Raw genomic sequence first — 13,575 nt, forward strand, 5'->3', positions numbered from 1 at the left:
ACACCATTTTTATGAGCTGCCATCTAGAGCCCTATGAGCTCCCACCCTCTCTCACCATTATGGCAACTACTCCTGCAGAACCCAAAGAATCCCAGCACCATCTGCTTGTTGGAAAGAGAAGATACAGGTCCTAAAGACAATATAAAACAGTCCAATTACTGTTAGACTGTGGAAGCTAGACAAATCCAGACTGGCAATAGACATACATTTTTAATAGAGAGAGTAATTAATCACTGGAACAGTTTGCGAAGGATTGTGGTGCATTCTTCATCATAGGCAATTTTAAAATCAAGATTGAATGCTTTTCTAAATTATAGGCTCTTTGAATTATTTTGAGATCTATGCTTCATGCAACATGGGAGGTCAGACTAAATGACCATAATAGTTCCTTCTGGCCTTAACCCACTAGTAGGAGTGCTCACCTGGATGTTGAAGAACTGTTTTCAAATTCCCGTTTTGCATCAGGAACTTTAACTTTGGACTCTCATATCTACAGGCAATAGAATCAGGCTCTCTCTGGCCCAGAGAATATTTAATGTTTTAATACAAAATGGAATGGCTGCAACAAGAGATATTGATTCTACTCCAGAAAACCCTACACCCTGAGGGTTGGCACACCCATGTGGGTGACCGGAGACCTGCATTCAAGTCCTTGCTCCATATTAGGACAATTGGGAATTCAAAACATGGTCTTCAATGATCCAGATATGTGCTGATTACTGGTTAATTTATAATTAGGGGTATGTCTAGACTACAGGCTTTTGTCGACAGAAGTTTTGTCGACAGATACTGTTGACAAAGCTTCTGTCGACAAAGAGCGTCTAGACTACATTCAGTTCTGTCGACAAAGCAAGCTGCTTTGGCGACAAAACCCTGTAGTCTAGACACAACCCTAGATGCAATAACACCTTCTGTCGACAGAACTCTGTCGACAGAAGGCATTATGCCTCGTAAAATGAGGTTTACCAGCGTTGACAAAACTGCTGAGTTCTGTCGACATTATGTCGACAGAACTCAGCGGTAGTGTAGACACAGGTTTAGTTTTGTCGACAAAAGTCCACTTTTGTCGACAAAACCCTGTAGTCTAGACACACCCTAGGGTCATATGCACATCCCAACTTCTCAGTCTGGTTATCCCCAGCTGTTTGAGATACAATCCATGAGTAGGGTTGCCAGATACTTTCACTAAAAATACCAAACATGGTGGGGGGGAAAAAAGTTGGTTGAGCAAAAAAACAAAAACAAAAACAAAAACCGTGTGTCTTTAAATCCCACGCTCCCCCACCAGATGCAGCAGGGGAAGAATGTTGAAGAAATCAGAAAATACCAGACATTTTCCATGTCTGGTATTTTCTGGAGTTTTTTTTACCAGACAGAGACCACAAGTACCGGACTGTCCAGGCCAATACCAGACATCCGGCAGCCCTCTAACAACACCTGAAAACTCAGGCCCAAGTGAGGAGTCAGGCAGGAGAATGCTAGTTTGAGAATCCTCCTGGGATTTAAGTGCAAGCCTGGATTGCAAGCAGGTCAGCAGCATCAGGACTTAGGCAGTATTGTGTAGGTTCATCAACGGAAATGTCAGCACCTAAGGAACTTAAACCCTTCTGTGCTAAGCAGATCTGAACTGGCTTTTTTTAAGATTTCACTGGTATCTTACTATTGGACTTCAGTAATTAAGTCCCCTCAGATCTAGCCATCAAACACTTGAAAATAAAATAGACTCCTAAATCAGTTAGATGCCTTTCAAAAATGTCCTCTGCTCTGTTATTTATTTTTCCTGTCCACCAGAACATGGCAAAAACTTCTCAAAAGTGAACCATTTCTGCTAAGCATTTTGGTTTTGCGGATTCAGCATTTTTTCATTAAAACACATCAGGAAATAACCAATCAGCTTTTGTGATAACATATATAAGGGTGTTGAAAGGAAGCTAACAAGATTCCTCTGCATCAGTTGTCATTATAGAAACTTTGTCTGTGTTTGAAAGTTATGTTGGCGTAGCTAGATTGGTCAGCGATATGAAAAAAATCCACATGCCTGAGTGATACAGATATTCTGATATAATCCTTGGTGTAAATGCAGCTATGTTGATGAAAGAGTGCTGCCACTGACATAGCTAATGCTAGTCACAGAGATGGTGTTCTCATATACGGACAGATAAAGTTCTTCTGTTAGCATTCTCTGCATCTGCCCTACAAGGCTATCCAACATAGGTAGGCTGCAATAAGCTCTGTAGTTTCAGAGTCTGTACTGTAAGGGAACCAACACACCTACAAAAACATATATAAGCCCTACCAGTATTAAACTGTTGTGCAATCATTTCTGTTCAAAAGCTACCTGTTGGGACTGGTAAGCTGCGAACATTTATATGAGACTGTTGTGAATACTCCAGTGACAAAGGCCCCCAGAGAAGGACTGCCATAGCCCCAAATACTGCTTAAATAATTCATTTAGTCCCATTATAGCAGTATTTGGATGTGATAAATGCTTGTCTTTCAGAAATGTTTAATGTTTCAGAAATTAGCTATGCAAAAAGGTCTCATTGTAGTATTATATAAAATTCATTACATGAAGAGTACCCTATATATCAAAACAGAATTCAATTAGATGCTACTTCTTTTATGAGAATTTCAGTCAGACAAGGACACACAAATCGTCTACATACTATAAGCCCCCAAGCTGCATGATCATTTGTTTTATGTTGGGTTTGGTTTTCAAGTATGCTACAGAGTTGAAAAAAACATGAGATTTGCTTGCCTTTAATGTAAAGGAGGTGAAATATTTTCAGACTTGGAACACTTTATACCATAATATGGCTAAGCAGCTCCAATCACCACAGCAACAGCTCCTGGTTTCATCAGGACACATACTCTAAATTCTGAGCTACATTTCAGTTTCTGCAGCTATGTAGAGAACAAGAAGAAAACAATCCACAAATAAAGGCTCTAACTTAAAAAAGGAGTTAAACAATACTTGGTTTACAAAACAAGTAAGGCTGTCAATCACAGTTAACTCAAGCCATTGATTCAAAACATATTAAGTTCATTAAAAATTCATCATCATTCATTTAAATTGTAATTGCACTATTACATAAAAATAGAATACTGATTCAAATTTATTAACAATATTTGTGGATGTTTTTCAACATTTTCAAATACATTGATTTCAATTACCACACAAAATACAAAGTATACAATGCTCACTTTATAGGGTTTTTTTAAATTTTGTATTAAATATTTGCATTGCAAAAATATAAAAGTAGTAGTAGTTTTTAATTCACCTCACACAAATACTGTAGTATAAAACTTTATAGCCTGCAAGTCCATTCAGTACAAATTCTTGGTTGGCCAATTGCTAAGACAAACACGTTTGTTCACGTTTATCAAAGATAATACTACTTGATTCTTATTTACAATATCATCTGAAAGGGAGAACAGACATTTGCGTGGCACTGTTTGTAACCAGTATTGCAGAGTTTTTACATGCTAGATATGCTAAACATTCACATGCTTAAAAAATATGCAATCCACAAGCTGATCTTTTACAGAGTAAATATTTGTAATAAAAAATAATAAAATACAAGTCAACGCTCTGCCCGTTGTGTTCTGCGTTGTAACTGAAATCAATATATTCAAAAATGTAGAGAAACTTGCAAAATATGTATAACAGATTTAAACCGATACTCTAGTACAGTGTAACAGTGTGACTAAAACTGATTAATTATGTTAACTTTGTGATTAATTTTTAAACATTTTTGACAGACTAAAACTAGGCATCACATCTGACTATATTCCAGAGAAGAAGGAAAAGACTAAATATCCCAGCATTTTATTGGTCATCTTTCTTCCTCTTATTTTTCTAGTCCTTACCACTCTGGGGAATTCCTATTACCCGCCCTTTGTTATGATTTAATAGGGGACATCCTTCATTTTCAATACATTTATTCACCATGCTTCAGATTCTTGGATTTAGAAGCAAGCAATTTGTTATAATGTTCAATCAAATTAAAAAACAAACAAAAAAAAAAACGCCAAAGCAACTCTTCCTTGCTCTATGAGAACATTCAAGAACAATTTTCACTAACGTCAACACACTGAAAAGTGACTTATGTGTTAATATTCATCAAAAAAGGAAAATGAATAACATATTTTAGGGTGTGTCTAGACTGCATTCCTCTGTCGGCAGAGGGATGTAAATGAAGCACTTAGAAAGTGAAAATGAAGATTTAAATATCCTGTGCTTCATTTGCATAATCACGTAATGGCACTCTTTTGAAAAAGTGCTATTTCAAAATTGAAACCGCAGCCTAGACGCTTTTTCGAAAAATGAGGTTTACAGGATCTTTCGAAAAGTGCCCTGTTTTCAAAAGAACCGCGTCCAGACTGCGGTTTTCATTTCGAAATAGCACTTTTTCGAAAGTGCCACCATTATGTGATTCTGCAAACAAAGTGCGGGATATTTAAATCCCTGCTTCATTTGCACTTTCAAAGTGTTTCATTTACATTCCTCTGCTGACAGAGGGATGTAGTCTAGACACACCCCTAGTGTAAAAGCACAATTCAGGTTTTGTTGACTAATTATGTACATTTCCAGTCTGGGAAGATAAAGAATATTACAAGATTTACATAAATCTTAACAATGAGAATTGAGGGTTTTTTTAACCAGCATTTATCATTATAACAGTATTTCTTGCAGATATGTTAAATTAGAAAGGAAGCTTATGGAAAATATAATTTATGGACACAAAATGAATTGCCTATAATTTCAAGTGTTTTGTATGGAAAGAGAATAAAAAGACTGGTGTGGAAAAAGTGAGTAAGGAAAAGTTATTCACTTCTTCCTATAACATAAGACATGGGATCACCAAATGACATTAATAGGTAGCAGGTTTAAAGCAAGAGCAAGTTTTTCTTCACGTAGCACAGAGTCAACCTGTGGAACTCCTTGCCAGAGGACAGGACTCAAAAAAGAACTAAATAAACTCACGGGAGTTAGATCCATCAATAGCTATTAGCCAGGATGGGTCGAAATGCTGTTCCTGGACTCTGTTGTCAGAGACTAGAAATGGATGACAGAAGAGGGTCACTTGATGATTACCTGTTCACTCCCTCTGGGGCATCTGGAATTTGACACTGTTGGAAGATGGGATACTAGGCTAGATGAACCTTTCTTTGGTATGGCTGTTCTTATGGGGGGAGGAGGGGTTTGAGCTTATTTGCCTTTTATAGGCAGCAGGAGTGACATTTTCATACAACATTTTTCCAAGGGCAAAAAGGGACTACACCCCCTGGCCCTTGTTAACCACGCCCTGACCCCCCATTAGCTATGCCTCTGGAGATAACACTCTTGGGGTCAAGATGGACACATGATCAGAAGTAAAAGGTGTCATGTGACCCCCTCTAAGAACTTTTCCCACCATCCTCCTACCAATAGGGATGAGTTTGGCCCCAATCAAACCCCCCTCATGCTACTATCCTGCAATTACATTAACCCAATGTGTGTCACATTAACTCCGGGGGGATGAAGGGGTGGAAGAGGCTGGGGGAAGTGTTCCTTCTAAAAGTTTCCTCCCATGAGCAGAATTAATTTTGTGTTTTGCACCAGCACTGAGTTCATGTGGCTTGTTTGAATGTGCCACTGTGGCACCCAAGCTATTAATAAATATCTTAGGATATGTCTACACTAGCTCCCTAGTTCGAACTAGGGAGGTTAATGTAGGCATTCGAAGTTGCAAATGAAGCCCGGGATTTAAATACTTGGAAACCTCTTCTACAAACAAAGAAGGGCATAACATTTAATGTACATAGACCCTTTGGAATGTCATCCTTTGTTCTAGTCATTGACCTAAAGTAAATGGCATTTGCAATAAAATCATGAAAAAGCTTAGTTTTAACCATATCACCAAGACATGCTTCAATGAGTTCACAGGACAGTCAACATCTTCTGACATTCTGAACCAACTTCTATGCCCCGTCGCCATTAAAGTCAGCATCTTTTCATCCTTTGAAAGTTATGCTCTTAGGCACTGTCAGTTTTTTACAGGAAATTGAGTCTAAAATTTACACCCAAACTTGAAAAACAAAACAAACAAGAAAATAAACTAAACTACAGGTTGAGCCTCTCTAATCCAGCATCCTCTGATCCTGAATGGTGCCAGAGAATTTGCTGAACTCCAGGAGGTCAGTATTGTCAAGCAGCATTACCAAAACTTCCACTGATTACTGGGTGCTTAAGAGACATTTAGGGGTAAATTACAGCTAAACAACAGCACAGAATAATAAAAGCCAGAACTGGTGACTGGTGACTGTAAACAAACTATGGGACTGCAGGAAACTTGGCCACCCACATGATAAGAGGACATCTGGCTAACTAAAATTATGCAGGACCACAGATGTTGCCTGACCAAGGAAGTTCAACTCGTAAAGTGAAAAAGCTAATGTGAATCAAACAGCCCCTTCTTTTCAACTAATCAGTTAGTTTGAGAGGTGGAGTTTCAAAATTCTTGGTGAAATCTATAACTTTAGGTGTGAGCCATGTAAACTCAAAATGTTTTTCTATATTGCAAAAATAATTACTAAGAAAACCCAACAATTTACAGCGTACAATTGCCAAAGTAGAAGAGTATAAGATCAGATAGATATGGGGATATTAGGAACAACAAGAAAGCTAAAGCATAACTAAAACCAGATCTATAGCTGCTTCTTACCAATATGTATTTGAAATGTCAACAGAACACTGAGTCATCACTGTACTAATGATATATTTTGGTCAAGTATCATTAGTTTAAAATAATACAGGGGCATACAGTTCATTGGGAGTTTTATCCTATGTAAAAACTAAAGGATCCATTCATATTTAATTTTAAAATGAGTGATTGTGTATTATCATACTTGACACTTGGCAAAGAGGTTGTAACACTAAGAATAAAACAATAAGCAATATGAAGTAATGACATCAGAAATTCAGCCACTTCTAAAGTTTGAAGTAGCATACAAATTCTCATTTCATATCTGCATCATCATAACTTTGATTGAATGGCTTTTACTTTATTTGAAGGAAGACAACAAACATCACAGGAGGCAGGGTTGGGATGGGACCTGAGACTAAAGCAAAAGAAAAAAAATATATAATCCATAGGTGATGATTTTCATAAAGGTTTGGGAGAAAGACTTGAATTGACTTCAACAAGCTCTTAGGCTTCAAGCACAGTAATCCCACTGTGACCAGGGAGACTAGTCACAAAGTAAATGTAAGTATGTGTGTGTGTGTTTTCTAGAATGGGGTCTGTGACTATATGCATAAACCTTGCATTAGGACTTAAAGTGTTAAGGAGCCACTCTGTGCATAAGTGAGATCCTCCAGCTACACCTGCAGAGCATGCTCCAGCCAGAGGCAGAGCTTAAGAAGGCGCCAAACAGTCCAGACAAGGCAGAGAGAGAGAGAGAGAGAGAGGAAGGCCAATGCAGAAACCTTCTCTTGGAGAGGAAGGGTCTACTGAACCCAGTGGGGCTGAAGTTCCCTTGGGACCTTTCTCTCACTACTTTGCAACAGATTGCAAGTTTTTGACAAGAGAATGAGTAGCAGAAAGTGGCTAGGAACACAGCCTTAAGGCACCCTTGGATAATGGATATTTGGTAGTCCTTACAGGACCCTGAGGCGGAGCCCACTGGAATGAGAGGGCCGGGGCTCCACTATCAACCCTCTTTGCCCATTAAGAAAGCTATGACATATCTCACCTTCTAGACTTCCCCCTGTTAAACCTAATGTTTCTCTGCAACATATTTAAAGATAAAAGTACTGCTTCTCTGACATCCTCTTATAGTGTGACCAGAGAAGAGGGAAATCTCCTCAATGAAAGCTGGCAGAGGGAACAGCATAACTCACATCACGCCTGACACACACACACTGCACCAACACACTGCTGTCATAATCTATGTCTAAAAGATTTCATGTCTGATATAATATGCAAATGGATAACTATTGCACGATCTACACACAGGTTCTCCACAAAGGATTATAGATGTGTGCTGGAAATATGTCCCTAAATGGTATTTTGCAAGCAGGCAACCCCACCTGTCCTAGACAAAGGAATGTTATTTCACCTGTATCTCCAATGTAAGCTTTCCTGTGTCTCCAATGTAAGCTGAGCCAGGTAATAGCTCAGAGGATAATAAAAAGTACATTTATATGTAAGTTAAATGAAGCAACCAAGCTAAACAAATATGAGGAAGGCATTTAACACTCATTCCAGGGGATGGAGCTTGCACACCCCTAAGAAGACTTATTGGCTCTTGAAACAGACAGCATACTTTGGAAATATACCCAGGCAAAGAAACTTGTTTTGGCATCCATCACCTTGGGGACAAATGTTGGGAGCAACACCTTTCAGTTCATAATGCATGCTTTGGCTCTAAAAACATAAAATAGTTGGAACTGAATATATGTGAGAAACCTGCTTAGACAAAGGCCTCCTTACATTTTAGTTACTCCAAAACATGTTTTATTTTCCTGGTAATCATATGTGCCTTCTGTTCTTACTTAGTATGCCTTAAATATTTATTATTTTGATGCTTGTTTTATTTCAAATTCATCTCAGGGTTGTGTATTAAACTGAAGGGTGATGTCCACAGCTGAGCTAACACGCTGGTGAATGCTTCAACTCTTTTGGAGACAGAGAACTTAATAATGTCTGAGCGCATGCAGGGAGAGGCCGGGACACTACAGAAACATTTCTGGAGAAAGTGGGAATTGGGGCTCATTGACTGTTAGCTGCTATGCTAGCTTGGGACTGGCAGAGATCTGAGGAGTTTGGTGACGCCAGAATTAGGTATTTTTGCACCGGGATCAACATATTAATTCTGCCCCCCCTCTTAGGTTAGCACATGTTGCGCTCTTTACTTTCACAGCTTATCATTTCTAATTATTGTGCCTTTGCATTCCTGATTATGATGTGCCCCGCTTGACCCACCATTGTTGTGGCCCTGCTGGCAAGACAGGATCCTGCATCAAGGGGGCTGACACACAGCTTAGTAACGGCAAACCTAACTCCTGTTGAAGAGGAATGGTAAGACAGTTCTTTGTGACCTGAACAAGACAACATGTATAGACTTATGATATACAGATAAAAAGCTAATTTTACTCTATTTTGCACTAGCTCAGTTTTGTACTAAAAGCAGACAATACTTACAAACACTGGTTATAATTAATTAGCTAATGCTTCAACCCCTGTCTTCCTCAAGAATTCTTGTTGAAAATTATGCTTGTCTTGGGACTTGAAAGAATAGAGGAATTAACTATAGTTTCCTGAAAACCTTCTTGTCATCCAAAATGCTTTTGTTTTGTGCACTGTGAAATATATTGGTTCCAAAGATTTACTTCCAGGAGCTTGGTAGTTTGCTAAGATCAGTCTGTAATACTGCTAGCGAATGACTGCTCCCAAGCCAGTGCTTAATAATTTGTTTCGCCTTTAAAACAGTTTATCTTAGTATCTTAACTTTTAATATTCTCATGAGAAGCTATATTCACCAAGAATTAAGTTAGTCCTCACAGTCAAAGAAAGTTTTAAATGAATGGTTGAAATGTGTTGTCTGCTCTTAATACTAAAGGGATTTTTAAACATACCAGTTTTGAACTTTCACATCCTCAAACAAAAATCCTATCCTGCTGCTGACTTACTATTGCAAATGATAAACCTACCTTTTCTCAATAGTCAACAAGTACCAGACTGGGCCTGAGAAATGGACAACTCAAAACACTGGAGGACCAGTGAGCTTCATATTTTCTCGAAAGAAAGATATGGACAGATTTTAGAATTTCAAGTTTGATAGGGGGAATATTTTCCTAAAGCAATGGTTCTTAACCAAAATAACAATATTCAATGTTACTCTACCAGGAAAGAAGCTTGGAGAAAATATAAGTATAAAAATATAAAAGTACTCTTATAGATAACAGAATGAAGAAGTACCTTTTTACATCTTCACCATTCCAACAGGCTAGCCCATCAGCAGCTGCTAACTCATTGATGCACAGATGATCAGCCAGGCCTCCATAGAATGTCTTGAATAGTCGCAGACTGTTCACAAATTCTCTACCAAAACCAAACAAACAAAATCACAGGAAAAATAATTAACATGGCAATACTGAGCAATCAAACTATTACACATTGTTACAAGAAATCAAAGAATGTGCCATTTTTGTCACTCTGTTGACTTGCATTTATTAGTCAATTCATCAATATCTTTTCTAGATACATTAAGTGCCCTGAAGGAAACACTACTTAATAGCTTACAAAGTTAACATTACCCTTTGTGAAAATCAAACCAAATCACTAGAGCTCTGCCTGAATAAAAAAATTTATATCTGCAGTCACATCTGCAAAAGTGATCCAAGGATACCCACATGCACATCTGCTGATACCCAAAAATATAAAATGGATATCCACAAATTTGCAGGATTCTAGATACAAAATTTGTATCCACATATACAAAATGAGCCACAAATCCACATCCACGGATACAAAACAGATATCCATAGATCTGCAGGGATCTACAAATCACAAACTGATGGTCTGTAAAATTACTTTCTTGATTTTCACCTCACTTCATTTCCAATCCTTTCCTTACTGCTGCTCTGGGAAGCAACACATGTGTATCAATAAGCCAGTATTCCAAAAAACACAAGTCTAAATACTTAGTCACCTTCATAGATGTCCTGATTTTAAGAAGTATTTAATATTCAATAGCTTTTTTCCTGGCTTCAAGCTATGATACAATGACTATCTATTAATTAAGGAATAATGGGGAGATGAAATTTTGGGTAAAACAGGTTTATGGTGGAGATGATATTTTTGGCTGTTTAAATACTGTTTGGATAATTTATTTCAAAATTTTTGGCATGTTATGCTATTGGAGTATTTGTTTACATACACATATTTATTTTAAATAATTGTCAAATTGCCTAGAACTGGGACACATTGAGTAGTTAAATCAAACAAATAAATACCTATTAAATTATTGGATACTAATAAGTAAGTGGACTATTATATTCATTTTTATAAACTACTTTCTAATGTAATGAAAATCTCTCCATGCAAGACTCATACCTGCTGTGAAAATATAAATATGTATCTGTTATGATTCAACATTTCACACTATGTGAGATTATCTATGTCCTACAGATATGAAGAAAGTCATCAATGCAATATTCACTGTCCTGCAAACCAACAGGCATAACGCCGTTAACTTCTGCCCAATGGTTGGAGATAGACAAAATTATGCTACAAATGCATTATGCATTTATCTGTACTTGGACAACATGACATTCAAAAAAGAGTATGAGGAATAAGTGCTATCCATTTTTAAATGAAAGCAAAGAAAATTAAATGTTTGTATACAGTCAGTCATTTAAAAAACGATGATTTTATCTAGAGACACAAGATGGAAGAGGTAATTTCTTTTATTGAACAAGTTCTGCTCTTCCATGGGTCTGGGGAAAGGTACTCAGAGTGTCACAAAGTGGGGAACAGATTATTTAAGACAAGTAGTTAACACATTCTCAGACTATTCAATGCACCATCGCATGTTAGCCCCAATGCAGTGATAGAACAGAAAAGGGGTGTCAATGGGTTACAGCCATAAATAATAAACTGTAATGAGCCATAAACCCAATATCTTTATTAAAACCATGATTTTTAGAATTCCGCAAAGTAATGAAGTTTAGACTGTATCTACACTACAGGGTTTTGTCAACAGAACAGTGACAGTGTGCACATGGTAATGCTCCTCCCAAATTAACTCCCCTGCTATGATGAGATAATGAGACCACCATGACAGATAGCACAGAGCTTTTTGTGGAAAAGATAGAGCAACACAGTGTCAGGGTATATACCACACTTGCTTATGTTGCTTTAAGTGACCTCCAGGTGTTCATAACTACTCAAGTGAGCAGTTTAAACTCTGCTGTCCTGCAGCCAGATACATAGACATGCACCCTTCCCCCTTTAAAGGCTCAGGAATTCTTGAAATTTTAAATTTGGCAAAGGGAGTTTACTTAGCATCTTCTCATTTGTTGCTAACTATGACAGCTCCAAATGAGCTCTCTTCTAGAATACACCAAAGCTGCTGGATCCAGGGGGATACGTGGGGAGAGGAGTCTGGGCAGTCAGAGCTCACATCCAGAGGAAGGACATTTACACCTATGAGCAGATTGCTCATGTGCATGCAGGAGATATACACTTGCATCTTTGATTATACTCAGTAGTGAGATATCAGCTTTGACCACCATTACTTGTGGAAATTAGTGCCGGTATTTAGAATAAGTGCTTGTCGTGATACCTTTCTGAAACCACCCAGACCCCATCTCCCATCTTACTACTTCCTTCCCCAAGTCTGAACACACCGTATTTAGTGCTCCTGTGTGGCATGCTTGTGGCAAGGAAAGTTAGAAAGGGGTATGTAGCTTTTAGGATTCAAGACTAAGTGCACTCACAATACTGACTCTTCAGATTGTTTCTTTTGCTTTTGCAGATTTGCCTTTGAGGACCAGCTCCTATAGACCATTGGAGTGCCTCCATCAGATAAGGAGGCAAATGAGGAGGATATATTTCAAGAAGTGCTGCAATACCACAAAGTAGTAGCTCTTCCTGTTGGTGTACTCTTGTTGCAAGATCATCTGGGGTCAAAATTGGGATATCTGTGCCATCTATTGCCCAAGGGCAATTTTAGGAAACCCCATGGTAGCAAAGCCATTCACTATTTCGTGCATGATGCCCAGAATCACAGCCCTTTATAGCAGGAGTCAATGCATGACTCTGCACACTTTCATCACATCAATCCCAAGGTAGATTTTCCAATTCCAAACTGATTTGTGACTGACCAGTAGCAGCTTGGAGTTCCCAGCTTCCACACAGCTCTCGCCACACACTTTTCCCCTATGAAGGCAGCTCTCATTTTGGTGTCCTTGCACTGCAAGGGTGAGCTCCACATGCAGTTCAAAGGATATGGCTTTGTGCTTCCGACTGTTCTGCAGCCACTGCTCATTATCTCATAACTGCATCACAATTATATCCAAATACAGCACTGAAAAACATTGCTTTACCATCATTAACTAGAAGGAGGGGGAAACTGAAATAAAATAAAATAGGTAAGGAATAGGAAAGCAGCAGTAGACAATAACATTAATAAATAAGAATATATTGAATAAGGCAATATTTTGTAGTTTAAAAGTCTAGTAACTTTAAGCGTTCCAAGCAATGAAGTGTTACCGCCAATTAGGAATATGGACTGAGATTAGATAAAGATCACTCCAACACTGCAGGCAGGGGTCAGTCAGGCATACTCAATCCAATAACATGTGAGGGTTGCACAGATTTAGGAGTTACGATTGATCTGTAAATATGGACCAATTAGAAGGGGTCTGAAAGTGACTTGAGAATAGCTATGCTCATGCTAGCATTGAAATATAAGCCAATCAGAACAGGCCAAAATCTGTACATAAGGCAGATCGCGGGCAGGCAAATGTTAGTAAAGATAGGAGCAGGAGCAGAAGACGACCCAGAAGAGATCAGAAGAAACCTA

General features: G+C 38.2%; 1 protein-coding gene across 3 annotated transcripts in view; it reads right to left on the minus strand.

The window, feature by feature from the left end:
- The window catches only part of GPC5 (glypican 5), a 935,733-nt gene that overhangs the window by 745,688 nt on the left and 176,470 nt on the right, over positions 1-13,575 (minus strand). For all 3 annotated transcript variants that reach the window (XM_089775428.1, XM_075918825.2, XM_075918827.2), the window contains exon 5: positions 9,966-10,088. In XM_089775428.1, coding sequence (XP_089631554.1) covers positions 9,966-10,088 — 123 coding nt within the window. The remainder of the gene's footprint in view (positions 1-9,965; positions 10,089-13,575) is intronic.

The sequence above is a fragment of the Pelodiscus sinensis genome, chromosome 1 (assembly GCF_052426305.1).
Source record: "Pelodiscus sinensis isolate ZL-2025 chromosome 1, ASM5242630v1, whole genome shotgun sequence".
In the NCBI taxonomy this organism is placed as follows: Eukaryota; Metazoa; Chordata; order Testudines; family Trionychidae; genus Pelodiscus; species Pelodiscus sinensis.